General features: G+C 44.3%; 2 protein-coding genes across 3 annotated transcripts in view; one reads left to right on the top strand and one right to left on the bottom strand.

Moving 5' to 3' along the window:
* Nucleotides 1-1,836: 1,836 nt before the first annotated feature.
* On the bottom strand, nucleotides 1,837-12,527 carry BRI3BP (BRI3 binding protein). Its single transcript, XM_075898477.1, has 3 exons — nucleotides 12,141-12,527; nucleotides 9,710-9,812; nucleotides 1,837-6,686 (listed from the first exon to the last, which is right to left on the bottom strand). Exons 1-3 carry the CDS (start codon nucleotides 12,315-12,317, stop codon nucleotides 6,268-6,270), a joined length of 699 nt encoding a protein of 232 aa, XP_075754592.1. The 5' UTR covers nucleotides 12,318-12,527; the 3' UTR covers nucleotides 1,837-6,267.
* A 10,372-nt stretch (nucleotides 12,528-22,899) lies between these two features.
* AACS (acetoacetyl-CoA synthetase) overlaps nucleotides 22,900-26,367 on the top strand; it is a 93,903-nt gene continuing 90,435 nt past the window's right edge. Inside the window, exon 1 of one of the 2 annotated variants that reach the window (XM_075898473.1) lies at nucleotides 22,900-23,386. In XM_075898473.1, the coding sequence (XP_075754588.1) occupies nucleotides 23,269-23,386 (118 nt within the window). In that variant the 5' untranslated portion in view covers nucleotides 22,900-23,268. The remainder of the gene's footprint in view (nucleotides 23,387-26,367) is intronic. The other variant, XM_075898472.1, reaches the window with a different exon arrangement.

Below are 26,367 nucleotides of genomic sequence, written 5' to 3'. Positions count from 1 at the left end.
GCTATTGCATGGACACGAGCAAGCACCTGGTGGCATGGAATCGTGCTTAGAAAGGAACAGGCGCTGAAGAAAGCGTTAGTACTGCAACATGGGTATAGGAGGCAGCGATCCAGTTTCAGTTTTATGTGGCCAGTCCACAGACTATGTACTAATCCTATGTACACAGTCTGGTCACTTAGTCTATGCACTGTAGGGGTGGGGAACCTAAGGCTTAGGTGCCAGTTGCATCACACAAAATCTGCTAGTCTGGGCTCCCTTAGATTCTGGTGTGGGAGGGAAATGTGGGGAGGGTCTTTCACCTTTTCAGTCAGGGGCTAGTGAGGATTTTTTGTTTGCCAGTTGCCCCTAATCCAAGAAAGGTTCCCTATGCTGTTTTACAGACCCTGTGGCTACATCTAGACTGGCATGATTTTCCGCAAATGCTTTTAACGCACTTTATGCGGAAAAGCGTCCGTGCCAATCTAGACGTGGTTTTGCACAAGAAAGCCCCGATTGCCATTTTCGCCATCATGGCTTTTTTTGTGCAAAAGTTTTTAGCTGTCTACACTGACCCTCTTGCACAAAAACATTTCCTGAAAAGGGCTTTTGCCCAAACAGGAATGTCAAAGCATTTGCACAAGAAGCACTGATTTCGGACAGTAGAACGTCAGTGCTTTTGCGCAAAATCAAGCGGCCAGTGTAGACAGCTGGCAAGTTTTTGCACAAAAGCGTCCACTTTTGCGGGAAAAACTTGCCAGTCTAGACGCAACCTGTGGGTATAGCTGATTGTCAACAAAGCTATATGCAATTACCAAAGGACAGAAGTTCCCAACAACTTTTATTGCTAAACAAGTGTCTGCTTCCTTTAAATGATTTTAAGGTGGAGGGTTATCATTACATGATGTGTGATGCATATTTTCTCTAATTTAGACAAAAAGGCAGGTGCATTATACCTTTCTCAAATACAGACTGGCCCTCCCTGATTCAGCAGAATGAGGGAATTTGCTGATCCAGAGGAAGTCCCCCTACCACCAGCCCCTCAGCCCACCAACCCTCCCCACTGCTGGCTCCACTTCTAGCTAGGGATGTTAAATATCGCTTAACTGAATAGTTGAATAACCTCATGAATTCTTATTGGTTAATTGACTATTCTATAGTCTGCAGGGCCAAGCCCAGCAGCTAGTGCACTCCAGCCTTATTCCTGAGGAGTCCCTTGCCACTCTGCACTGCTGTCTCTGTATCAGAGGCAGCAGGACAGGGTGGCAGGTGGGAGCTGGTCCACAAAGGGAGCTAGTTTAAAAACCACCTCCCCTCTTCAACAGGCCACCTGTCACCCTGTGCTGCTACCCCTGATAGACAGCAAGCCCTTGTCAGGCGTATGTGTGTTTGAGCTCCCGGACCCTGTGTGAGCTGCAACTGAGACAAATTCTTTGCCCACCAGGATCCTAATATACTTTAAATGCAGAGCTGCAGTGGGGGTAGGTCCTGGACCCAGTGTGAGTCAGGACTGAGCCAAGGTCCTGGCCAGCCTGCTAAAAAAATTACTGGCTGCGGAGGGAGGCAGGGATGTGTGTAGTGTATAGATTAACCTATAAGCTTTTGCTTATCATTTAATTGACTACACTATTACATCCCTACTTCTGGTCCAGCTGGCCTACGTGCCTCTGACCCAGTTTGGTGGCTAGCCTCAGTCCTGTAGCCCGCTGCCACTGAACTCCTGGTGTGTGTTTCTCTGCCACACCAGAGTCCCAGTTTAGGGAGGTATAAGTGGTAGTACAACCAGAGTTCCAGGCAGTTACTTTCCTCCAACAGATGATTTGCAACAAATTAGTCGTAAGTGTAGTTCAAGTCTCAGTGCAAAGTTTCAGTAAACATTTATTTTTACCATACTATAATTCATTTGTGAAATCACTACAAATATTTAACTATATAATATACTGATCAGGTGGTCACAAAAGTAATAAATAAAGACATGTAATAGCTCTGTAAAAATAAGTTTGATACTCATAACGACCTAAAATATCAGCAAATCTAGTATTTCCTTAAAGGTCACATGTAAAAAGAATACATACACCATTTTCTTCAGAACAAATCATTTTACATAACACCATTTGCACAAACTTATAATGTGATTTAAACTTTAAATCTCATATACAAAACAGGATGTGAAATTAAATGATTGACATCAGTGCTGATAACTAGTGCTATAATAGCAAATATAATTACTTCCTTGTTAAAAAGATCAATTTTTAATGTGCTAATTGTAATCACAGTTCAATGGAATTATTCAAAAGTTTAAAATACATGCAGATACAATAAAATCTTTAGTCTCAAAACAGACAATTAGAACTTATGATCAATAACATCATTAGCTGCCCAATATGGATTATCAGTATGTGAGGCAAATCACATTAAAAACATTTTACATAATCAAAAAGCTAAAGTTGGTACTGAGTCTATTATCCACACTAACTATGCAACAAGTCTTTAAAAGCAAATGTAGAACGCACTATTAAGTACCAAGCTACACTAGATTTTGTACATTATACTCTGACATTCAATACCACTTTTGAAAGCATTACATTCTGAATACAAAACAGTTAACTATAGGTGAGATGTGTACTTGTAGAGAAATTGCTACTAATGTAAAGCTATGCAGAATGCTAATGTATTGAAATACACACAGTAGTTTCAGACATTAGATCCTAAGCATGACAAACACTTAAGACCTTAGTGGAATGTCTTGTAAAGCTAGACAGCTTTAGGTCCATCATAAACTATAGTCAATTGATAAAGTAAGATGACATTTTTCTAAATAACTGCTGAAGACAGGACAATAAAAAGGCACAGTTCAATATTACTAGCCTCTAGAACCGATGACAGGGTTTGTTAAACTATGCCAAAGAATGCAAAGATACTACTGCCCATCTCAGAATGAACCATTTAGTGATTAGAACAAAGTACTGGAAGTCATGAGATCTCAAGTTTTATTCTGATCTCTGATAGGAGTTGCAGTTCAATCTTGGGCAAATCACTCAAACTCTGTGCTTCAGTTTGTCCATTTATAAAATGGGGCAATTATACATCTTTGTAAAGTTACCTGAAGCCCTCAGATAACTGGCAACATTAACACACTCACTGCCTATGGAATGAACTATGAAAAATGGAGTAGAAGAATTTAGTAGGAAAATGGCATATAATTTTGTATGGAAAAATATTTGTAAAATGTGTTTACAAAAGTAACTTGAGACAACTTAAATACATCATCAGATAAGCCTCCTGCCTACTACTGTGCACCTTAAATTCAGAGCATTTTCAAGTACAATCATTGAATTTTTGTTTGTGCTCTTTCAAAATAGCTTTTAAAGTTAGCAGACTATACACTGAGATATAACTGAGTACTGAGAAACAATACTGATTAAAATAGCCAATTTTAAATAAATGCCTAAGCATATATGTCTTGTTTGCTTATAATATTGTAAATTTTTCTACTGTGCTTAAAATAAAATATTGAATTGTACATGGGATGTAAGTAAATACAAAAATATATTTTCCTGGATACAGAAGGTTGGGCAAGTTTGGGAGAAGAGTGTTGATACAAAAGGGCTGGTTTTACCTGAAACTAAAAAAGTGACAAAGACATGGGAACAATATGAATATAATCCAAAATTAAATTTTATGGCGGTATTTTAATGTAAATTGATAATATGCAACTCTTTATTCTTATATTAATCTTTGTGTTTTTATCTTCAATAGTAAATATGATTTATATTTTGCATAATGTTTGTATTTTAGGTAATCTATAATAATAGGAAAGAAAACAGACATGAATGTACAGACATCGGGTGACAGTACATTCCTTATTTAGAACACGATTATATAGAACTGACCCATGAGGATCAACTCCTCTATGAATTGTCCCATTGAAAACAATGAAACTCTACGCTCTTGTAAGGTTTGCAGGCTTCAGTCCTTAGATCCCAAATTCACAAAGCATTTTGCTAAATTGGGGCTTTAATATCTAAGTTGAGTCTACTTTGTACTCAGATCTTAAGCACTACTGAGGGAAGTGAGTTTTACTATGAATAGCTCCACTGATGTTAACAGCACTACATCTATTAGAATTCACAGGGCTAACCTGTCCTTTAAGTCTTAAGAAAGAAGAAATGAGTTACACAAAATAGTATCTTACAGTTTAAATATGGCATTATTAAACTGGAAGCCTCGCACATACATTTATTTTTTATAGGCATGTGTATTTAATTTTGTTGTTAAATCAGATACTTGTGCAATTTTCAACAAATATTTCGTAAGGATTCAGGATGCTTGCATTTGCATAGGTGGCCACTCATAGCATGAAAGATGAAAATGGCTCACACAATATACTGTCTATTGCACGTTATACCAATTAACTAAGTTTTAAGTGATCACTTGACACGAAGTTAGTGCCAAAGGTCAAAACCCATACATTTTAAAATGTCCATAAACATGGATTTAAAAATAAATCATAGTGCGATAAGTTTAATATGGCAGACCAAAAGAGATTAGGCAAGTAACATGCATTTTTAAAATAATCTTGTATGCTTCAGCGTTAAAAATTAAAAGAAAATTTGCAAAAATATTTATTAAATGAAATTAAAATCCTATTTAAACCCAAACCCAGAAAGTTGAAGACAGAATGTCAAATTATGCTCAGGTGGATATATGCAACTCCTCTGAAGAAAACAGGGATACTCACGTGAAATAGATTTTGGCTCAGCACCAAATTTTACTTTAATACAGTTTTTTAAAAATATTAGGAATAGATTCTTCTGTAATGAGGGTGCTTTTATCTATTTTGGTATTTATATTGTGTCATCACTATGACATAAAGGCTTTCCAATCACACATCCCCATAACTTGCTTGAAAGCACTGCATTACAAAAGTTAAATGATTTCTCAGACTTTCTTCCCTGAGGTTACTTTGTCTCAACACACTTCAACAAATCTTACAGTCAGTGTCATCATTATCTATCTTGTTAGCATGATGAGGGTACAAATATATACACCCACCAAAATATAGTTGCTTCAAAGCACTCTAACATCACTTTTAAATAATCCCCTAGTTTATATACTCCTCATAATATGACTGACCTCCCCAAAGATCCACTGGGGACAAGAACTTCAAGCAAAAAGCACCTGTAAGACTATTAAAATTTTAGAAAAAATCCAGATCTTCCTCAAAATAGATTATTGCTGCTTATTGGTCCTGAGAAAGCTTTAAGCAGCAATATATTTGCAAGTATTTTATCTGCTGCATGTTTTGATCTGAGGAAGCATGTGGGTCCTGAGATTTTTTTTAAAAAAATCATATTTCTTCCTACGCACTCCCTTGTGGAAAGTATTTTACTACGAAGATCAAATATAAACTTCTCTGCCACTGAAAATTTGCCAGCACACTGCATTTCTTATCCTCAGGCCAATTTTTGTTTTTTAAAATGCACTTAAAGAAAAACAGTGAGGCAAAGTCCGTAATATGAAAAACTAAGAAAAAAACCCCACATACCTGTAGAGAGTTACGGGTTCTTCAATTTGGAATAGCTTTAAAGGGCTTCTGATTTATGAAGTAGCCCCTTTCTTGCCAATAAAAGAATGATATTTTTGGCCTGAATGTGAGAAAATTCTTCATTCTATATGTAAAGGCAATTTAAGGCAATGAACTAAGTCAACAGTAAATTAGGATGATCACAGCTTTGCAAAAAATAAAACTTGGACCCACAATCACTACTTCTCAAGAAAATCATTTGGTAAGTTTTTTTTATGTCAAATTTGCATAATGCTCACCTTAGCTTCAGTATTTTAAATAGATTACTCAATTTGCTTCTATAAAAACTACAAAAAGATGTGTTTAAATGCCTGTAAAAGTAAGCGCTTATTCACTGATAAAATTCTAGTCATGGACAAAATTCTCTAAATATATGGAAGTGGGTTGTGCCCACAAAAACTCATGATATCATCTACATTTTTTGTTAGTCTCTAAGGTGCTGCATGACTGTTCGCTATTTTTTAAGTTTTTTCAGTTACAGACTAACATGGATACCCCTCTAAAAAAACCTTGTATCTTATTTTACAAATGTAAAGATTCTGAGTATATAGTCTAGATAAATTACTCTTATTCTTAACACATGATCTAAAGTTTTAAAATTGCACATTTTTACCATGTGATGTTTTGTTGCTTATTAACTTTCAATAAGATAGTGCTTAGTAACCTTCTAGTGAGCTGGTATAAAGTGATCTATAGGTTTTATTTCATTGGTCATTGGCTCTGTCCATGTTTTCAATTACCCTAGTAAGACGTATGTTCAGAAGTCTAACTTGACTGTCAATATGGTCAATCTTCTCTTCCAAGCTGTTGCTGCTATTTCTCCTCCAGTAAAATCCAACTGGTCCTGTCATGAAGTAAACGGCTACAACAAAGCACAGCGGCAAGACTGCATGCTCTGGTTCTCCTTCATACTTCTGGAGAATGTACACACATGAGAGGGCAAAAAGAGCAACTCTTACAATCCAGAAGAAGCGACCAAACAGCATATGTAAAAGACAGAAGAAGAATCCAAGGAAGACAGACAAAAACCAATAGGCAAGTAAAACAGCACCAATAAGCAGAAGAACACGGGTAGGATTGTTGGCAACTGCTGCAGGGCTGAAATAATGAGTCAGGTTGGAAGCTGAAAAATAAAAACAAATTTATGAGAAATTAAAAGATAGTTGAATTCTGTAAGGCAAAGACAGTAAGTGATAAACTGTGAGCCTAGCTAGTGAAGGGCCATATATCTGCAGAAGTTTCAATGCTATGCTTATTAAAAAGGGAAGGGGGAATGACTAAGGATAGTGAACCAATGGCTCAGGGGCCAGATCCGGCCCTCAGGCTGCCTGGATCTGGCCCCTGAGGTTCAGCCTTCCTCCTCCCCTGTGGAGTTGCTCCAGTCCTGTGGTCCCCCTTCTGCCTAGACCCTGCCTAGACCCCTCAGTCTGATCCTACACTCTACCTCCTGTCCAGCCCTGCCACCCTCAACCCATTCCAGCACCTTTCCTCCCAGCGATTCCACATCCCAAACCAGCTTTCCTGCAACCCCCTCCCACATACTGAACTCCAGAGACCGTAGAGGGGCCCACAAAATCTACTAGTCTGGACAACCTTAGGCTCTGCTGTGCAAGGGGAATGTGGAGAGTGTCTTTCTGCTTCTCAGACAGTTTTTTTTTCTTTTTGCTTCTCACTTTTGAGAGACTGATTTTTCTGTGGATCAGTGGTCCCCAGAACCCAACCCAAAAAAGGTTTCCCACTATGGTTCCCCGTAAGGTGTGCACCTGTGCTGGCACACACCAAAAATTTCGGTCCCACCCAACCCCCTCAGCAGAGCCACAGTGCTCCTGTGGGTGAGGCTGCATGACCAGTGACTGCCCTGCTTGGAGCAGCTGGGCAGCCACTGCCAGAGCTGGAGCCTGGGCCACAGTACTAAAAATAGCACAGCAGCCCTGGCTCCAGGCTCAGTACACAGAGCAGCCACCTGCCATGCAGTCCCACCCTGGTGAGCAGCGGCTGCTGGGACCATAGTACTAACAATAGCACCACAGCCCTAGCTTGCATCCTGGCACACAGGATGTGCTGTTTCTGAAACTGCCCCATTTCTGAAGGTCTTCTCCCAGCTCTGCAGTGACCATCTGCGCCTGCTTTGCAGCAGGGCCAGCTGAGGGCTGAGCTGTTGTCAGGACAAGCTAGTTTCCCTTTGGATTACGACTGGTGGTATGTAAAGAGCTGCTCCACATCAGATGGTGCTTGACCCTACATCGCGTCTTCCCCAGCTAGTGCTTGTGCCAGGCTCCATGAGGATCAAACCGCTCGAGCAAGGAATGGGGAGCTGGCACTGATTGGTTAGCACTGTAGTGACAACATAACCATGTCGCCTCACAGGAGGGAGAAGCATGTGGTGTGAGCAGGTTGGACACACAGCAGTGCTTTGGACATGTTTCAGGCAGCCCATCAGTCAGCAATCTGGGGCCTGGCTGTCTCAGAAGCACTCTGAGAGATTTGCTTGGCTCTGCATTGCAAGGGAGCACTGAGCCTTTCCTCTCAAGGTTCCCTGTTCCAACCTGGCCAGAGATCCTGTCTAACAGCCATCTACAGACCTATCCTCTATGAATTTATCTAGTTCTTTTTTGAACCCCGTTTAAGTCCTGGTCTTCACAATGTCCTCTGGCAAAGATTCCCACAGGTTGACTGTACATTGCATAAATAGTTCCCTTATTTGATAAGAGCCCTTATAGACTAATCAAATAGTAGATGCAAACTGCACTGATTATTCAATTAGTGAAATAATAGAAATTTTACATCCCTGCTTCTTACTCTCCTTGATTGTTCCTTTAGCATATTGACCATTTGTGATACCACTGGTTGTTTAATAGGCTTCCTGCTTAATTTTTTTCATATAATTTTTTGAATATTTGTTGGTCAGCTTTCTTCAAATTCCTTTTTAGCCTTCCTGATTATATTTATACATCTTATTTGACAGAGTTTATGCTCTTTTTTATTTTCCTCACTAGGATTTAATTTCCACTTTTAAACAATGCCTTTTTATCTGTCACTGCTTCTTTTATTTGGTTGTTAAGCTATGGTGGCATTTTTTTGGTTCTCTTACTATATTTTTTATTTTGGAGTATATGTTTAAGGTGAGCCTCTATTATGGTGTATTTGAAAAGTTTCCATGCAACTTGCAAGGATTTTACTTTTGGCACTGTACTTTTTAATTTCTATTTAACTAACCTTCTCATTTTTGTATAGTTCCCCATTTTGAAATTAAGTGTTGGGCTGCTTTAATGTTTCTCTCACCACAAAGATGTTAAATTTAAATACATTATGGTCACTATTTCCAAGTGGCCCAGCTGTAGTAACCTCTTGGACCAAATCCTGCAGTCCATTTAGGACTAAATCAAGAATTGTCTCTTCTCTTATGGATTCCACAAGTGATTAAGCTACACAAACCCTTTGAAAGTTTTATTACCCAGACTCCTGTCCAGAGAATTTAAGCATTCAGTCCTGTTTACAGAAGAGATATAGCAGCAGTGCAAAGCTTTTCTCATACTGCTTTACCAATATACTTCACCCATTTGTTGTGAGGAGAATTAGGATAGATGGAATTTGGGAGATAATATTATAAGAAAAGGAGAAACAAACTAGAGGTAGGAAATAGTCCCCATCAATGTACTGGAAGGGTTAGCTGCCTAAACAAGTCTTCCCAGTTGCATACTAGGTACTCTGGAAACTGTCCTCTCCATTTTTTTTTAGTTGATGACATCAAATCACAAGTCTCAAAACACTTGCTGAAGAACAAAGATTAACCTCTCCAGATTTAGAAAGATGTGCATGACATCTCTGTGCCCAGATTTTCAACTCAGGGGATTTTTAAATCAGATCTCTTTCCATTCTCTGCTTTAAAGCTACAGAATGCATATTTGCAGGATTGTATTACTTCTTTTGTTTGGAAGTATTAATGGCAAAATGTAAACTGTAGGAAGTGCTCCCAGAAACTGCAGTAATGGATGATTTGTAATGAATATAATAAACAGGTATGAAAGGTAATACAAAAGCAAAGATAATACATAATTTATTAATATTCTCCACCCTCAACATACATGTAAACACATCCATATAGATTAACTACATAATTCTGGGTTTAATAAGATTCATGCTTACCATCAATTCCAAGAACATCCAGCACATCAGTCCATATTCTCCAGAATGTGTCTACTAATACATCTACACTGTAAACAAATCTTTCTGTCAGCCTAGAGAAAAACTGTAAAATAAAATAAAATGCTGCTGTAAAGAATGACCATTGGAAACCAAGTTTGAGGAGTTTATACAGTTTACTAAATTTTCAGTCTATCAGAAAATATTCCTCAGTGATCAATCAAGATACATATATATTTTCTATTACCATAGTATCTGGGGGCCTCCAAAGATTTAAAAATAAATGTAGCAACGCTCTCTTCCCTTTCAGATCACAGGAAAATCTGACTTACAGTTTTTTGTTCACCTGCTTGTTCATATTTGGATGTTATTTGCAAAAAGTTCTTAACTGGTTGTGAAAAACACTCTTTCAATGCAATTCTCAGATATTTACTGAAAACCTGACATGTCTAAAATCAGTATCTACACAAAACTTTACTGACAGTGCAAATTATACTCATTCAATTCAGTAAATTAACATACCATTATGTTACTATGATACAGAGGGAGTTAAGGTTGGGAATTGTGAATTTAGAAGACTGAATGAGAAAATGAATTCACATAAAGGCTGGTTTGGTTTCCTTTGGGAACAACCTAATCTAAATTTGTTTTCAAGATTACAATACTTGATAGTCTTATTTCAGTTCTTGCTTGTACCCCTACAGAATAGCAGTTCTTGAGGCATGAATCTCTGAGAAGGGTCACACAACACTGTGGAAAAAACACCTGCACCATCTCAATGCTATTGCCTTCACTGTACAAGGTATACTGTGGCTGTCTACACTATGAGTTTTCTTGACAAAAAATATGCTAATGAGGGACTCATTTGCATGAGTTGCAATCTCATTTGAATATTTTCTGTGGACCCGTTTTTGCACAAAAACAAGCAGCATGGACATTTTCTTTTTGTGCAAAAACCCCTTTTTCTGCATAATCCTTATGCCCCCAAAAAGGAGGTACACTGATCTTGCGGGAATAGGGGTTTTTGCTCATAAAGAAAATGTCCACACTGCTTGTGTTTGCACAAAAACCCTAGCACAAAAACAGATCAGAAAATATGCAAATGAGATTGATGCATGCAAATGAGTCCCTCATTAGCATATTTTTTGGCCCAGAAAACTAGTAGTATAGACCATAGGATTTCAAAGGTCCAAATTTTGCCAACATACTAACAACCTCCAGAAGACTGCCACTATAAACTTCCGAACAAAAAGCTATCAAGGTTATAGTTGAGAAATACAGATATTAGCCTGTTTTGTTCCTGTAATCTAGCAACTGTATATTCCATGCTGCTTCCTAACATAACTGTCAGCTATTATGCAAGAAACTTCTTCTGGCCTGCTAATAACATCCCACTCTCTCCTCCCTCCCTCACTATTTCAATAATCTTATCTGAACATATTTTATTCTCTTCCATCCTGATGTGTCTTGATTCTTTCCCTCTGATACAGAAATGCATTCAATACAATAAAGTAACTGTATTTGAAAAAGCACTGTGACAAAACTGAAATATATTCTCTATAAAAACTGTCTACTATTACTTCTAATTTACTCTTTCAGCACCAGTTTAATAATTCATCCACACTTCTATTTGGGATAGAAAGAACGAGGAAGCAAAAGAGTTTTCATTCATTTGTTGATTGAGATGGAAGTTTTCCTTTGCTTTAGAATACTAGAGGTCAGAGGGACCTCTGCATTACTACCATTAAAATAGCTGACTTCTGTGAAAACATTAAAAACACTTGCTCTAAACTAATCACATGCTCTAAAATGGCCACATTTAATCAAACTGCAGCTGGAAAGTAAACAAGACACAGATGCGGCCCACTGACTTTGACCACTGCTTCAATAAGCAGTACGATCCTGGTGGATGAGAGATGCAGTGTGGCCACCCTCAGCGGGAGCCAGGCAGCTCATCGCTCGCAATGCCCTGCCCGTCCAACCCCGCGGTGGTATTTCTGAAAGCTTTTTTCTTGTGTTTAATCCTTACGACCGGGTTCAGATTAAGGTTTTTATTCGGGGAAGGTGAGAAATGAGCGGACGGGAGGGGGAGCTTTCTTTGCTCATAAAGCACATGGAAAAGTGCACGCGCCAGACCTCCCTCTTTCCAGCCTTGACACATGCAACCAACCCAGAGACGCTTCGGGGTATGCAAGCCACGAAGTGGAAGCTGCCCCCGGACAGCTTTAGGCGCGGCCGGTGGTCTACACACACCGGCTCCGAGCAGCGCAAGGACGGCGAGGAGCGCCCGAAGGCGGGAACAGGGCGGGCGCCGACCGGAAGGGTCATTGGGCGGGGCTGGGATGTCCCGCAAGGCCCGCGAGCTTTCTGCGGTCCGCTAGCGGGTGCTCCTACGGCAGGGGAGGGGGCTCGCTGGAGGGGGGGGGGTTCTTACCTTCTGCAGGGCCCGCACGTTCTCCTCTCCGAACAGGCTGCTCACCCCCTGGTAGACGCCGCTGGCCGCCCGGCGCAGGCTGTTCTGCTTGTCACCGCCGCGGCTCCGGGCCGCCCAGGTGCCGGGTCCCAGCAGCAGCAGCAGCAGCAGGAGCCGCCCCCTGCCTCCCAGCGCCATGTCGCTCAGCCCAGCCAGGAGCACCTAACGCCGCCCGCCGCCGCCGCCGACCCGCGCGGAGTCTGGAATCGCCGTTCCCAGCATCCTCCTGCCAAGCGGCGGCTGCAGCGCCCCCTGCGGGAGGGAGGCGGCGTGCGTGAGACACCCTCCCTCCCAGGCGCAGTGGGGAGCCCGGCCCCCGGCTTCCCCATCACGGGGCGCCTCGCCTGGCCGAGTGACGGGTCCTTCAGCGCAACACACACACTGAGCTCACCTCACAACACACACACACGCACTGCGCACCTCACCATATATACACTGTGCACCCTGCACTAGACTTACACGTTGTTCAACCCTCACCACACCCACATTGCACAGCCCACGCTATACACATGCTGTGCATCCCTCGCCTCACCACATACTGCACATCCTGCATGTCACCACATACTGCACATGTCTCTACTGCAGTGTTTCTCAACTTTTTTTAATAAAGTACCCCTTTAAATATATATATATATATATATATATATATATATATATATATATATATATATATATATATATATATATATATATATATATATATATATATATATATCCCCAGTACCTCTAGTTTTCAGACACACATTTTTTTCTACCATTGCAACACATTTGTTTAAACAACTTAATCATAGCTGGGCTGGGGGGATGACATTTTGGATGTAAAAAGTACAAAAATAATAAAGCGCTGTAAAACCTAAAACAAAAATTCAGTTTTCTCTAAATTTCAGTGGTGTTTAGGTACCCCCCAACCCCAACTTCTCTCAAGTACCTCTATAGAGGTACTTGTACCACTAGTTGATAAACTCAGCTCTAGTATATGTTATGCTTATGTTTGTGCATCTGTCTGTGAGTATGTTTCTTCAGAAACTCCTCCTAAATGGTAAGAGCTACAACCACCAAATTTGGTATGCAGTTTCCTGTTATCCTAACTTAAAGCAAGGCCAGAGGTTAGTTGTGGTAGGAAAATGGGGTGTGTCTGGAATTCAATTGTTTTCCATAACATAAAAAGGGAGGAGGCTGAGCAGAGAAATGCTATACTCAGACTCCCTGCCCTTAGTGGTGATTAACAGTTATATTGCTGTGATCACTGGGACAGCTGCACCACCAAAGGAGTGGCCAACTGAGGATGGGGTTTGCCATCTTGTCTGTCACCAGCCCAGGTAAATGGCCCCCCTGCTCCAAACCTCTGCTCCCTGGCCTTTGGCCAGAGTGCTGGACTGGGGGAGGGGAGAAGCCCCACCAATCCCATCGTGTAGTCCCCCCTGGGAGTACTACCAGGGCTAAGTAGTGCAGCCCTGGCCCCTGCCATAGCAGCTTCAGCCCGCTCTCCCCCAGCACTGCTAGGCCACTCAGGCCACTCAGCACAGTGTCTGGCCAGTCTGAGCAGCCCCTTCTGTCTTGCCCTGGGCCAGGTCAATGGCGCACCAATGTGAGGCCTACATGGACCTCTTGCCTCCCTGTGTGCTGCCCTCCAACCCTGGGCCAGACCTCCGGGGTCAGGCCCACATTACCTACCTCTGAGCTGGGCTTGGGTAACGCCAATGGGAGGCCTTCATGGAATCACCCTCCTTCCCCGCTCCCAGACTAGACTCAGGCAACACTGGATAAGTCTTCTAGTTTATTCATATGAAAAAGATAATTTCCCCTTATTTATGGTATAAAAAATTCTCTCTTGTTTTCCTGTGACAACATAAAGCTTTCGTGTTTGTATATTCAATGTCCTTTACAAATAATAAACTTTTTTTATTTACTGTATGGAGCCTCTTATTCTACTCTAGACATAGTTTAGGGCCTTAGAATGTCATAATTCAGCATTGTTGCACATCCTCCCCTCACAGCACAACACTATACTCAACAACACTATACACAACAACAAGGGTGCTATGTTTTGAGAAGAATATAGTGGTTATACTCTTTTCAAAGCACACCACGCTTGTTGTTACCACTCTTTCCAGAGCAATACACACCCATGTCACCTCATCCCTCACAGCACAATTTACATCTATCCTTTTCAAGAACAAACACACCTCAGAGAGAGACAAGCATCTGGACAGTTGGAGCAGACTGATACATAACACACATTTCCACTCTTGTATGCTTCTCCTCTGACCCCAGCACTAAGCAGCCATGGCTAGGGGAGAAGTACGCTCCTCCACCACCAGGAGGGAGCTGCCATTGCTGAGCGAGAGGGGCCCTCTGGCAGCTCTGTGTACAGTAGCTCCGTGCCTCTGTGTGGGGCTTATTAAGCAGCTGCACAGACATGTGGCTGTACAGTTTAGAAGGAATCCTGCTGGGAAACTCACTTTTCTCTCTATATAAGTGACATAATAGAGGATACAGACAGTTTGAGACTAAGGCTACGTCTAGACTGGCATGATTTTCCACAAATGCTTTTAACGGAAAAGTTTTCCGTTAAAAGCATTTGCGGAAAAGAGCATCTAGTTTGGCACAGACGCTTTTCCACAAAAGCACTTTTTGCAGAAAAGTGTCCGTGCCAATCTAGACACGCTTTTCCACAAAAAAGCCCTGATCACCATTTTCGTGATCGGGGCGTTTTTGTGCAAAACAAATCTGAGCTGTCTACACTGGCCCTTTTGCGCAAAAACTTTGCACAAAAGGACTTTTGCCCAAACGGGAGCAGCATAATATTTCTACAAGAAGCACTGATTTCAGACAGTAGGAAGTCAGTGTTCTTGGGGAAATTCAAGCAGCCAGTATAGACAGCTGGCAAGTTTTTCCGCAAAAGCACTTGCTTTTGCGGAAAAACTTGCCAGTCTAGACACAGCCTAAGGGTATATCTAGACTAGGTTTTTTTCAAAAGGAGATATGAAAATTAATGCCAAATTTGCATATCTTCTTCTGATCACATTTTCAAAAATGGGTCTTTCGAAAGTGAAAGTAGTCTGGATGTGGGTTTTTTTGGGGAAAAAACCCTTTTTCGAATAAAACCCGCTCTTCCTAAAAAAAGGAGGTTTACACGGTTTTTCAAAAAAGGTTTTTTTCCCAAAAAACCATGTCCAGACTACTTTCACTTTCAAAAGACCTGCTTTTGAAAATGCAATCAGAAAAAGATATGCAAATTAGCACCAAATTTGCATAGCTCCTTTCAAAAAACAAAAACAAAATTAATCTAGATGTACCCTTACTGTAAAACAGCTTAAATACTGTGAAATAGGCAGACCATTTACTGTACTTCTCTGGCTCAGAAAAATTGATTATCTTTCCCACTCTACAGTTTTTTTTATAGAGAAACAAGCTGATTATATGTTTATGATGAAAACATTTAAGTGTTTGCCATATATCTGAACCACTGAAGAGCTTCTACTTAAGAGATACTGCTGCAGGCCTGCATGAAATCTCCAGGTATGCAGAGAGTAAATATTAGTTTTCAAAAATTAATATACAGGCCTGGAAAATTTCTGCTCAGTGTTCTTGGGGTATCACAGACTTTTGGTATTCCAATTATATGAATGTTGTTTGCACTCTGATTTACAAAATTATATTAAAAAAATAAAAAAAAAGCTAAGTTTACAAAGTCAAGCATTCAGATATTAAGAAATACCTGAATTAAGGTTGTTACGGAGATCAAATTAAGATTACCCGGTGCATATGTATTATGATGCAATCTTAATTACATGATCATAATTATTTTTCCATAGGACCCCTGCTTCATTCAGTGCCCTGAAGAAGAGTCAAAATAGTTATCATTAGGGATCTTTAGGTCCATCACACAGTCTTTTGTCACTTGAACTAAGAATAACTGGTAGTTGCAGATGATTATTATCGGGGGGGGGGGGGGGGGGGGTTGGGACCTTCCATTAGAGATAGTGAAGATACACATTTTGCCATAGCTATTTTCTAGAGAGCAAAGGAATGTTGAGACTTCTGAATAAAAGTCAATTCCAGCAATGTTTCCAACAAAATTGTGCTGGTACAGTCATAAGCCTCCCACAGCCACAAGCAGGTACAGTATTTTTCAGTGCAAGTGGCTATGCTATCACTGGTGGAGTTCCAATAGGGAGTAAGGATATTAAAATGTGTTTATTTAGGTAAACATGTAACGGCTGAAAATTTCAGCCGTTACATGTTTACATGTGGAGTGAGGGGGTGAGGCAGCTCCAAGGGAGCTGGTATGCATGGGCATTGTGAACATGGCCTTCTGCCTGACACCTGTATCAGAAAAAAAAAATGGTCTGGTAGCACTTTATAGACTAACAAAACATGTAGATGATATCATGGACTTTCATGGGCACAGCCCACTTCTTCAGATGACTGGAGTTTTGAGTTTAGGATGTGCAGACCCAAAATAAATAGGAGAGAAGGGGCGGGGGGAGGGGATAGGGATAGGTGAGAGACAGGAAGATAGAGGGAATCAGTAAGTATCTGAATAGTGATAGAAATGTAGCCGTGTTAGTCTGGTGTAGCTGAAACAAAATACAGGACTATGTAGCACTTTAAAGACTAACAAGATGGTTTATTAGATGATGAGCTTTCGTGGGCCAGACCCACTTCCTCAGATCAAATAGTGGAAGAAAATAGTCACAACCATAAATACCAAAGGATACAGTTAAAAAATGAACACATATGAAAAGGACAAATCACATTTCAGAACAGAAGGGGGATGCAGGGCGGGGTGGGGAGGGGGAGGGAGGAAGGTAAATGCCTGTGAGTTAATGATATTAGAGGTGGGGAAGGGGAGATGTCTGTGAGTCAATGGTATTAGAGGTGATAATTGGGGAAGCTTGGGATACTTGGGGTAGAGGAAAGAAAAGATATAAGCAGGGCTGGAATTACTGTAAATGTTGAAAATATGTGTCAAGATTGCATTAGAACATATGATCAAATTAAAAAACTGCTCCCTTCTCTTTGATCATCGTGTGTAAACGGGATCACTTTCTTTTCAATTAAAATCCTCTGCAACTCAATAAAAATTACACTGTTTGTTCCTCAGTCATTTTGTACTGGTATTATTCAAGTATGGGCTGCTTTCCGGTGGAGAAAGGGAGATACAGTTTCTTTTTTGTTATTTGTAATGGTGTATAGATTTAATGATCCGCTGGTATGGCTAGACTACAGCGTAGGCTAGAAATTCTCTTTAGGTCACTGTCTTGCTGAACTCAGATAGATGCTGTCTGCACGAGCACCAAGCTAAGAGCTTTCCTCTCTGATTGGGCACACCTCCATCCCATTCTTCTGCTCATTGGTTCACAGAACATTAGTTTTTTTAAAAGCTATTAGGCAATTAGTCTGTCCTTGTGTCAGTTTCTTCATTGTCTGGCTAGCCTCACATGAGGTGGGTTCTGGGCTGATGCGAGACCAGCCAATCATAGTTAAATCTGATTGTGGTGCGCTGCCGCAGGGAATCAGTCCGCGGTACACAGCTCCGATACTTGGAACACATGGGACAGGTGCTATTTAAAGAAAAATCAGCTGTTTTAAAAGGGAATTACAGGATTTTAAAAAATATATATATTTCCTCTTCTACGCACAAAGCATGTCTGGGGTACTTTTTTCTTGCCGGATGAATAATAGAAAGTAAAGAGACTATTGATCATTCTGCAAAACTGATTAATTAGAATAATTGTAACACATACAATGCAAGAAAGCTTCACTTGAAGAGAAAGAGAAAAGTACTTTCAAAATTGACTAAAAAATCTTTCAAAGTGAGAGTGATATATGGCAGCTCTGATTAGAAGCATGCTAAGATACATGCAGTAAACTATTTGCCAGACATTTACAACAGTTTAGTTATATGACAAGCAGCATGTCTTAGAAGTAGGAAATAGCATAAATAAATAAATTAAATAACAAAAAAAATGTTTGCAAAATACTTACAACCTGATCTGGACACTGGAGAGAAAAATAGTGTGACCTGTTGGAAAAAGGTAAAATTCTCATTTAATGAGAGATTAAAATTATGATTTCCTTAGAATACTGCTAAAACTGATTTGCTTTGTTGCTTAACTACTCCTGTACCAGCAGCAGCAGAGAGGGAAATTATCTATGAGCTTCCACTAACTGAAGCTGGAAGCTAAGGTTTTGTTGTTCTGTCTGATTTTATTTAGGAAGTACTGTATTGGGGTTTCATACACTTATTTATGGATTAAAGAAAATTAAAGAGGTAATAACGCCCCCATCTTAAACTTATATATATATTTTCATGTGCATTATGAAAGTCATAAAATAGATAGTGCAGACCCTGTTCAGAGATACTGTTTCTGTGCCAAATGTAGCTATCTTTACATTTGTTTACATTTGGTCAGATTTTTAAAATTATCTTCACACTAGAAGGCCAAGAGACTCAGAGCCAGATTATCTGCTTTCTACTTTGAAAAGCGGTGGGAAGAGATTTATAGGGAATCTCCAAAAAAAGACTACCCCTACTACAAGCCCTGGACCCCAAATCTAACAGAACCCACAGGCCTTATAGGAGGCCAAGAACATCCAAATGGACGCCATGTAACTGCACTACTTTGTCCCTGTCCCCTGGGATCCCAATATGGTTTATCTGGAACTGAGTCACCAGTAGCCCTCTTGGTCCGTAGTGTTCCCAGGACAGGAAGGGATCTGCAGAAAAGGTAATATAGCCTTTCATTGCACCCTTTCTTTGTCCCATTGTGCCCTCCCCTCCTAGTGTGATCCAGTCCATGGAAAGGATCTTTTTGGTTTGTATTTTAAAAGCAGGATTTCAAAAATATTGGTAGGGGCAAAAGGAGAATTACAACATTATTCCAAATGTTTTCTACCAACCTTCAAACTTTCTAAAAAATGGGTATATTCTAGTCTCAAAATATCTTCTAGAGTTGATATCAAAGTTATATTCTGTGATTTCTATTCTACTCTTCATTAGGAGACAAAGTGGGTGAGGTAATATAGTATCTTTTACTCTTTCTGTTTGTGAGAGAGACAAGCTTTCAAATTATACAAAGCTAGGAAATGTACTCAAAGGTATATCTATACTGCAGACACCCTGGCTGATCAGTGCCAGCTGACTCAGGCTCTTTGAGACTGGGGTTAAGAGGCTATTTAATTTTGGGGGAGGCATAGGGCAGTGGCAGCCCATCAGCGTGGTGGTGGCCCTCTAGACATTTTGTTTACCATTGCTCATGTGCAGGGTTGCCAATTACCACTGGTTTCTGTCCATGTTATTTTTTCCTACTGATATTAGTAAAGTGACATGCATGTAAAACAAAAGCATGTGAAGTGAGGTGCATGCTTTTTGCTCATAACATTGACTGTGAAAGCCATGTGCTCCTTCTGCATCCAATCAAAGTCCTCCTATGATTCAGTCAGCACACCCCACAAATTCTAGGTACACAAGCAGTTAGTAAAACCATCTATCCTGGGAGACTATCTTGGTTATGACAGTTTTGTGGCCCTCTGAGATGAAGGAGAGCTACTCATGAAGCCCCACTCACTAGGCTAGATTGCCCTTTGCTGGGATAGGGTCTGTTTAGGCTGCAGCCTGAGTTCTGGGATCCTCCTAATAGTGCAGGGTCCTAGAGTCTGGGCTGTAGCTGTAGCCAGACCAGCTACTCTGCAATCAAATGTCATATGTCTGAGGTCAGCTGGTGCCGGCTAGCATTAATTGCAGATACCCAGGTGTTTTCAGTAAAACCAATTGCATAGCCCAGGGGTTTTCTACCCTTTTCACTTAAAAAATTGTTAATAGTAGTACTGATGCCTGTGGAAATTTTAGCCAGAGTCGGCAGATCCCCCAAGTTCCATGGACCACTGATTTAGCATAAGCGGTTAACACATACTTCAAAGAACCATTCATGGTTCAGTGCCCCAGGACACCTTTCTAGTCAGGGGTAGTGTTCCCTCTAAGCCCGTGGTCACCAACCGGTTGATTGCAAGGCATTCGGGTCCCCCACCCTCCATTTTCCCCCACCCCCGAGAAGCCCCACTACCTACCTCCAGTATAGTGCCGACTTCCCAAGGGATGGACAGAAGTCCTGCCTGCAGCTTCACGCCACTTCCAGGGGTTCTGGAAGTGCACTGGCTGCTCCCCTCCCACAGCTCTGTGGTGTGCTGGGTGCACTGTGGGAGGGGGCGTTGGCCCCGGAGGAGGAACATGGCAGCTTCCCTGCACCACAGGAGGGGTGAGTTGAGCACAGGGGTTTCCCTGCACCGCGGGAGAAGGGGTTGGCCCCGGGGTTTGGCCCTGAGGCAGCGCGAGTGGGGGTTTGGCTGTGCCATGGGAGGGGGGTTTGGTCCCAGGGCAGGTGCGTGTGGGGGTTTGGCCCCAGGGCAGGCAAGCGCAGGGATTTGGCTGTGCTGTGGGAGGGGGGTTTGGCCCTGGGACAGGCAAGTGCGGGGGTTTGACCTCAGGGCAAGCGCGCATGGGGGTTTGGCTGTGCTGTAGGACAGGGGTTTGGCTTCAGGGCAGGCATGCACAGGGGTTTGGTCCTGGGGCAGGCACGTGCGGGAGTGTGGCTGCACCATGGGAGGTGAGTTGGGCCCTGGGGCAGAAAAACACCTCCTCTCCAAATGCATCAAGTTACAATGCTGTAAAACGCTGCTGTGAAGCAGGTCTCAGGACTGTTAGCTACTCCCATTGCAAAGGAGGTTTAAATAGAGCACGTGGAAAGCTCTCAGTGCTCATGCCATGACCACACTGTTCAGTTTAAGGCACTGCTGTGGCTGCGCTTTACATTTTTAAGTGTACCAGAGCATTTACGTCCACCCATCTACCTCCTCCTCTCCCTGTTCTGTGGCTGCTGTGCATGGTGAGTCTTCTTCTGGAGATGAGCTAATTAACTTAAAAGTGAAACACCCTTCTAACAGGTTGACTAGCAGAACATTGAAACTGAAAAAGTCATTCAAGTAGAGCCCTGTGCAGATACACAATTTTGTATCTGAATCCACATCCATGGATGCGGATACCCATGGATATAAAGCAGATTCCGCAAATTTGCAGGGTTTTAGATACAAAATTTGTATTCACATCTGCATCCATATCTGCATAAATGAGCTGTAGGTGTCCGCATTGACATTTATGGATGTGGATACCTATGTATATAAAGTAGATATTTGCGCATCTGCCAGACTCTACATGCAAGTAGTAACAAAGCCGATTAAAAGGTATGTATTTTCAGTTTCTGAATTTACTGTGTTAGAGGACCTTAGATTAAAATTTGCTTTAGAAATACTAAGGAGCAGTGCCCCCTGCTTATTATACTCACCAACCCTTCCCCCATCTTTGGGGATAGGCAAGGCCTGTTTTCCCCCTGGCAGCCAGGGGCTGTGCCAGATCTGACCCTACTGACAGCTGCGTGCATGCTTCTCTGCAAGCTGCCTCTGGCACAGAGCCTCTGGGTTTTTTCCTTCCCTCACTCCTCTGCAGGAAGCTGGCACTGGCAGGCTAATCTTGCGGGTGTAGGGGCAGGGTTCCAGGTGGAAGCAGTAGGTATGCAGCAGTTCCAAAGGACCTGAACTGAGCATCTGGAGGTGGCTGTACCCTGCTGGGTCCTGGAGGGTCAGGGCCCTCAGCGCAGTGAGGAGTGAGTTCAGATGCCCCCTGACCCTCCTTCAGGGGAGACAGGTGCCAGCGGGGAGCCCAATGTGCCCATCCAAAGGGGGGGTAAGAGAACTCTGAGCCATGACCACCTCTTCCCCTTCTGGGGACTCTGCTGTTGAGGCTGTGGGACAGGGTGATGTAGAGTGACGTGATGTTGTCATTCTGTTGCCCCTCAGGAAAAACTTTCTTTAATACATTCATAGAGATTAGTGTATTGCTGAAGATTTAAAAATCATGACATCTCCTCGTAGACTGCCATTTGGCATACAGTTGCCAGTTAAATAGTATTGCATAGGGTCCCCATAAATACTTCAGATGGCCCTGTTTGGAGCAAAGGCTTAGGGTGGTATTGCTTCCTATTGTGACTACATCACTGATGATGATTATTGGTGGCAATAGTAGATGCCTGTTCTCCATTAAATTATCACTGATTGCTTCTCTCCATTAACTATGTTCAGTGCTTTCTTTGCCTATGTATAGAATATGCAGCTGCATAGGACACCTGAACATTTGGCTCACCATTAGGTCTTAATGTCCACATGCCCTCCTTTTCTTATCCCTGTTCTGTGGCCCTGCTTCTCCCTTTAAAACTGTGAAAATCCACCAGAGCTATTAGCAGAACACTGACCCTGTGCAAGAACTACTCAAGTGGCAAAGAAAGCCATTAACAGGCATTTGCCAACCCCAGGGACAGGGGCAGTTTCTGAATTTACTGTGTGAGCTGATAGGATCTGAATTTAAATATTTTTAAAGCATATTTTAATTTTGTGTTGCTGAAGATTAAACAATCACAGCTCTAAAAAAATCATCCACCTCTCTCCACCCCCCCCCCCCAGTGGAGGCATATCTAGGGTTGCCAGATGGTTTCATCAAAAATACCAGACACACTTGGCATGACATCACAATAGACATTACATTTTATTTAGAAAACACCTGACATATATATGTTCTCAATTTATTTCCTGAACAGAAAGCTCAAATACTGGACTGTCCAGTTCGAAACCGGACACCTGGCAAGCCTAGGCATATCCGCTCCAATGGAATGGTACTGGTGTTAAATAGCACCCTACTGTACTGTTTCTCATTCGATGCTGAGCGCTCAGGCTGCTGCGGACCCTGCTCTGCATCTGCCCCAGCTTTCTGCTTGCTTGGTGGTGCTGCGGCTGTGCGAGAGCCGCTGGACGCAAACCTGCCGCGAACCCCGCAAGGCAGGCGGGTGGGGCGCGCTGCTCTCTCAGTCCCTGGCGGCTGGGGGCCGGGCCCGCCGCACTCCTTTTTCCTGCCTGCCCGGCGGAAGGTTACATCAGGGGAGCAGCGACTCTAAAGGCCGGGCCGCGAGGCGGAGCCTTGCAGTGCCGGCTGAGCCGCCGCCGAGCGTGGAGCGGGAGCCCTGCCGCCGCCACCGCCATGTCCCGCGAGCCGGAGATCCTGGAGTCCCGCGTGATGTGGGAGCCCGACTCCAAGCGCAACACGCAGATGGACCGGTTCCGGGCCGCGCTGGCCGGCGCCTGCGGGCTCCGCCTGGGTGAGCGGGGCGCGCCTCGAGGGCAAGGTGGTCCCGGTGGGAGGGGGCGCCGGGCGGGGGCGGGGCCCTGCTTGGGCCCACGCCCGTGGGGGGGGGGCGGGACGCGTCAGGGCTGCAGCACATCAGGAGGGGGCTGGGCTGGGGTAACCCCTCTGGGTACAGTCCGGTCAGTGGGGGTGGGCAACCTGTTGGGTACCACCCCATGAGTGGGGGCGGGGACAGGGCTGGGGTAACCCCTCTGGGTACAGTCCGGTCAGTGGGGGTGGGCAACCTGTTGGGTACCACCCCATGAGTGGGGGTGGGGACAGGGCTGGGGTAACCCCTCTGGGCACAGTCCGGTCAGTGGGGGTGGGCAACCTGTTGGGTACCACCCCATGAGTGGGGGTGGGGACAGGGCTGGGGTAACCCATCTGGGCACAGTCCGGTCAGTGGGGGTGGGCAACCTGTTGGGTACCACCCCATGAGTGGGGGCGGGGACAGGGCTGGGGTAACCCATCTGGGTACAGTCCGGTCAGTGGGGGTGGGCAACCTGTTGGGTACCACCCCATGAGTGGGGGTGGGGACAGGGCTGGGGTAACCCCTCTGGGTACAGTCCGGTCAGTGGGGGTGGGCAACCTGTTGGGTACCACCCCATGAGTGGGGGTGGGGACAGGGCTGGGGTAACCCCTCTGGGCACAGTCCGGTCAGTGGGAGTGGGACAGGCGCTGGACTGGCCTGTTGGGGTATGGTCTAGGGATGTAAGGGACTAGTCCACTATCTGATAAGCTGACAGAAAAGCCTGCTAGTCACTTTCCACCTCTCCTTGCTGCCTCAGTCCGACAGAAGCAGCAAGGGGGAGTGAGAAGACCAGGGGTACTTAAAATCAGCAGTGCTGCACAGAGCCTGGGTTCCATGGCGCTGCCCCTTGGAAATGCCGCTGCGGTGTTTAAAAGGAGCAGCGCTGCTCTATCGAAGAGTTGATGCAAAAATGCATCAACTATTCGATTAAGTAGCATGTAATTGACAAATGGTCCTGTCAATGGTGAGTGGGAGCAATGGCTGGGTCGGGGCAACCCATTGTATGGCTTCGTGTGGGGGGCATGGCAGGGTGTGAGAAATCAGTTGGGGTATGTCCCTGTCATCGGGGTGGGAGTAGTGGCTGGGGGCCATCTGCTGGGCTGGGACAACTTGCTAGGGCTGCAGCATATCAGTGAAGGGTGGCAGTGGCTGGCGGGGGAGGGCTGTGGGAGGTGGTAAGAACCAGGAAGTGTCACTGAAGTGAGCATACTAAGGAGCTTCCAAGGAATAGCAGGCTGCCCTACCCCGCCCCTGCTCTGCCCCACCCCTACACGTGTGCTGCTGCTCCGCTTGCCCCAGTTCCACCAGCATGAAGGGAAATTGGGGGAAGGAAGCAATGAGGTGGGGAAGTCCTACCCCGCACAGAGCTGTGGGATTGAGGTCCTGCCCCTGCATGTGTGCTGCTCCTGCTCTGCTTGCCCCAGCCCTGCTCCTGGGGCCTGGTTGGGACGGTCCCTGAGCAGCTGCCACCATGAAAGATAGGTAGGGGGATCAGGAGTGTTGAGGGTTGGGGTGTGATGAGGCAGTGGAGGTACTAGGGAAGAAGAAAGCATTGGGGTCTGCCCCCTTGTGCCCTCAATATCCAACTCTGCTCCCCGCCTGTGCCACCACGAGTGGAACAGGGAACCCGTGCAGAACTGTAACCCCCACCCCTGAGGGAGGGGTGAAGGGCTGGGGAAGCGGGGCCTGGATGAGCAGGCAATGGGGAAATTGGGGACTTGACTGTCATGAGGTTATGCCCAGAGACTATAGGACCTGGGGGCACATGGTAAAGTGTGACCCCCTCCCCACAGGCAAGGCTGTGCAAAGAGCAGACCCCAGGGACTGCTCACAGCTTGACCCAAGCCAGGGAGCAGGGTGCAGACAGAGCGATAGAGTACATCGATGCACGGGGAGAGCAGCCCTGGCCTGCTTTCAGGAAGGACAAGGATGCCCAGGTCAGTCCGTTGCTCTGAAATCAACCCCGACACAACTGGGGACAGAACATCGATCCTTTTAGCATCACATCAGGGAACTGAGGCCAGCATCAACCAGCAACAGTACTTCCTGAAACCCTCTGAACAGCTATGCAGTGATGCTTTTACACAGCTTCCCCCCAGAGGTGTCTGCATTGCAGCACTGAGCATCCCTACTTGTTTAGGATCCCTGCCTAAACAATTCCCCTAACAACAACTCCTGTATCAGCCCTAGTGTCAATGGTGCATAGTCTCTGGCTGTCTTGTAGCCTGTGATGTGAGAGTCTGTTGCTATGGGGGGATACTGGGAGCCAACATCTCTGGCACGATAAATGAACTGGAAAGTCATGAGTGTATGGGAGCCCAGGAGCTACTCACTCTCCAGGAGGGAGCTGAGCTTTCTCCCTTTCCTCAACTTGCTGGGGAAAGGGCAGGGCAGCGATGTGCTGTCCAGAGGCTTTCCCCGCTGCAATGGAGCATAAAGCCAGGTAAGCATCTCCCTTCTTGCCCAGATCCCCATGCCCCCCTCTCCGCCCGCCTGCCAAAACCCCACACCACCAGCTTGCTCCTGCACCCTCCCTCCTGGCCATACACTGCACCCTCCCTTTCTCTTGTACCCTCCCACTTGGCCAGACACCCTATTCCCACCTGCTTCTGTACCCTGCTTTCCACCCAAACCTCGCACCCTCACCCCCTCCGGTATCCCACCTCCCACCCAGATCCTGCACCCCATCCCTATTCCACTCACTGATAGTCCTGTCATGCACACGGAACCCTTCATTTTTGTCCCCACCCGCAGAGCCGGAGGGGGGGGAGGGTCCACAAAATCCTCTAACTCTGGTACCCCTGAAAAATAAATCTGGCCTATGGGAAACCCTGAACCACAGTCATTTCTGTCCCTTCCCCTTGCCTTGTGAGGCTGGAGCACCAGAGGAGTCTCAGCTGGGGGGGCTCATCAGTGAGGATGTG

The sequence above is a fragment of the Pelodiscus sinensis genome, chromosome 15, assembly GCF_049634645.1.
Source record: "Pelodiscus sinensis isolate JC-2024 chromosome 15, ASM4963464v1, whole genome shotgun sequence".
Lineage (NCBI taxonomy): Eukaryota > Metazoa > Chordata > Testudines > Trionychidae > Pelodiscus > Pelodiscus sinensis.
Note: the sequence above shows the minus strand (reverse complement) of the source record. Positions and strands in the feature narration are given on the sequence as shown.

Coding starts and splice junctions, on each gene's coding strand:
- BRI3BP (XM_075898477.1), bottom strand. CDS start 12,317: ATGGCGCTGGGAGGCAGGGGGCGGCTCCTGCTGCTGCTGCTGCTGCTG. Junction 9,813..12,140: donor ACGTGCGGGCCCTGCAGAAG/GTAAGAACCCCC, acceptor TTTATTTTACAG/TTTTTCTCTAGGCTGACAGA. Junction 6,687..9,709: donor GGATGTTCTTGGAATTGATG/GTAAGCATGAAT, acceptor TTTATTTTTCAG/CTTCCAACCTGACTCATTAT.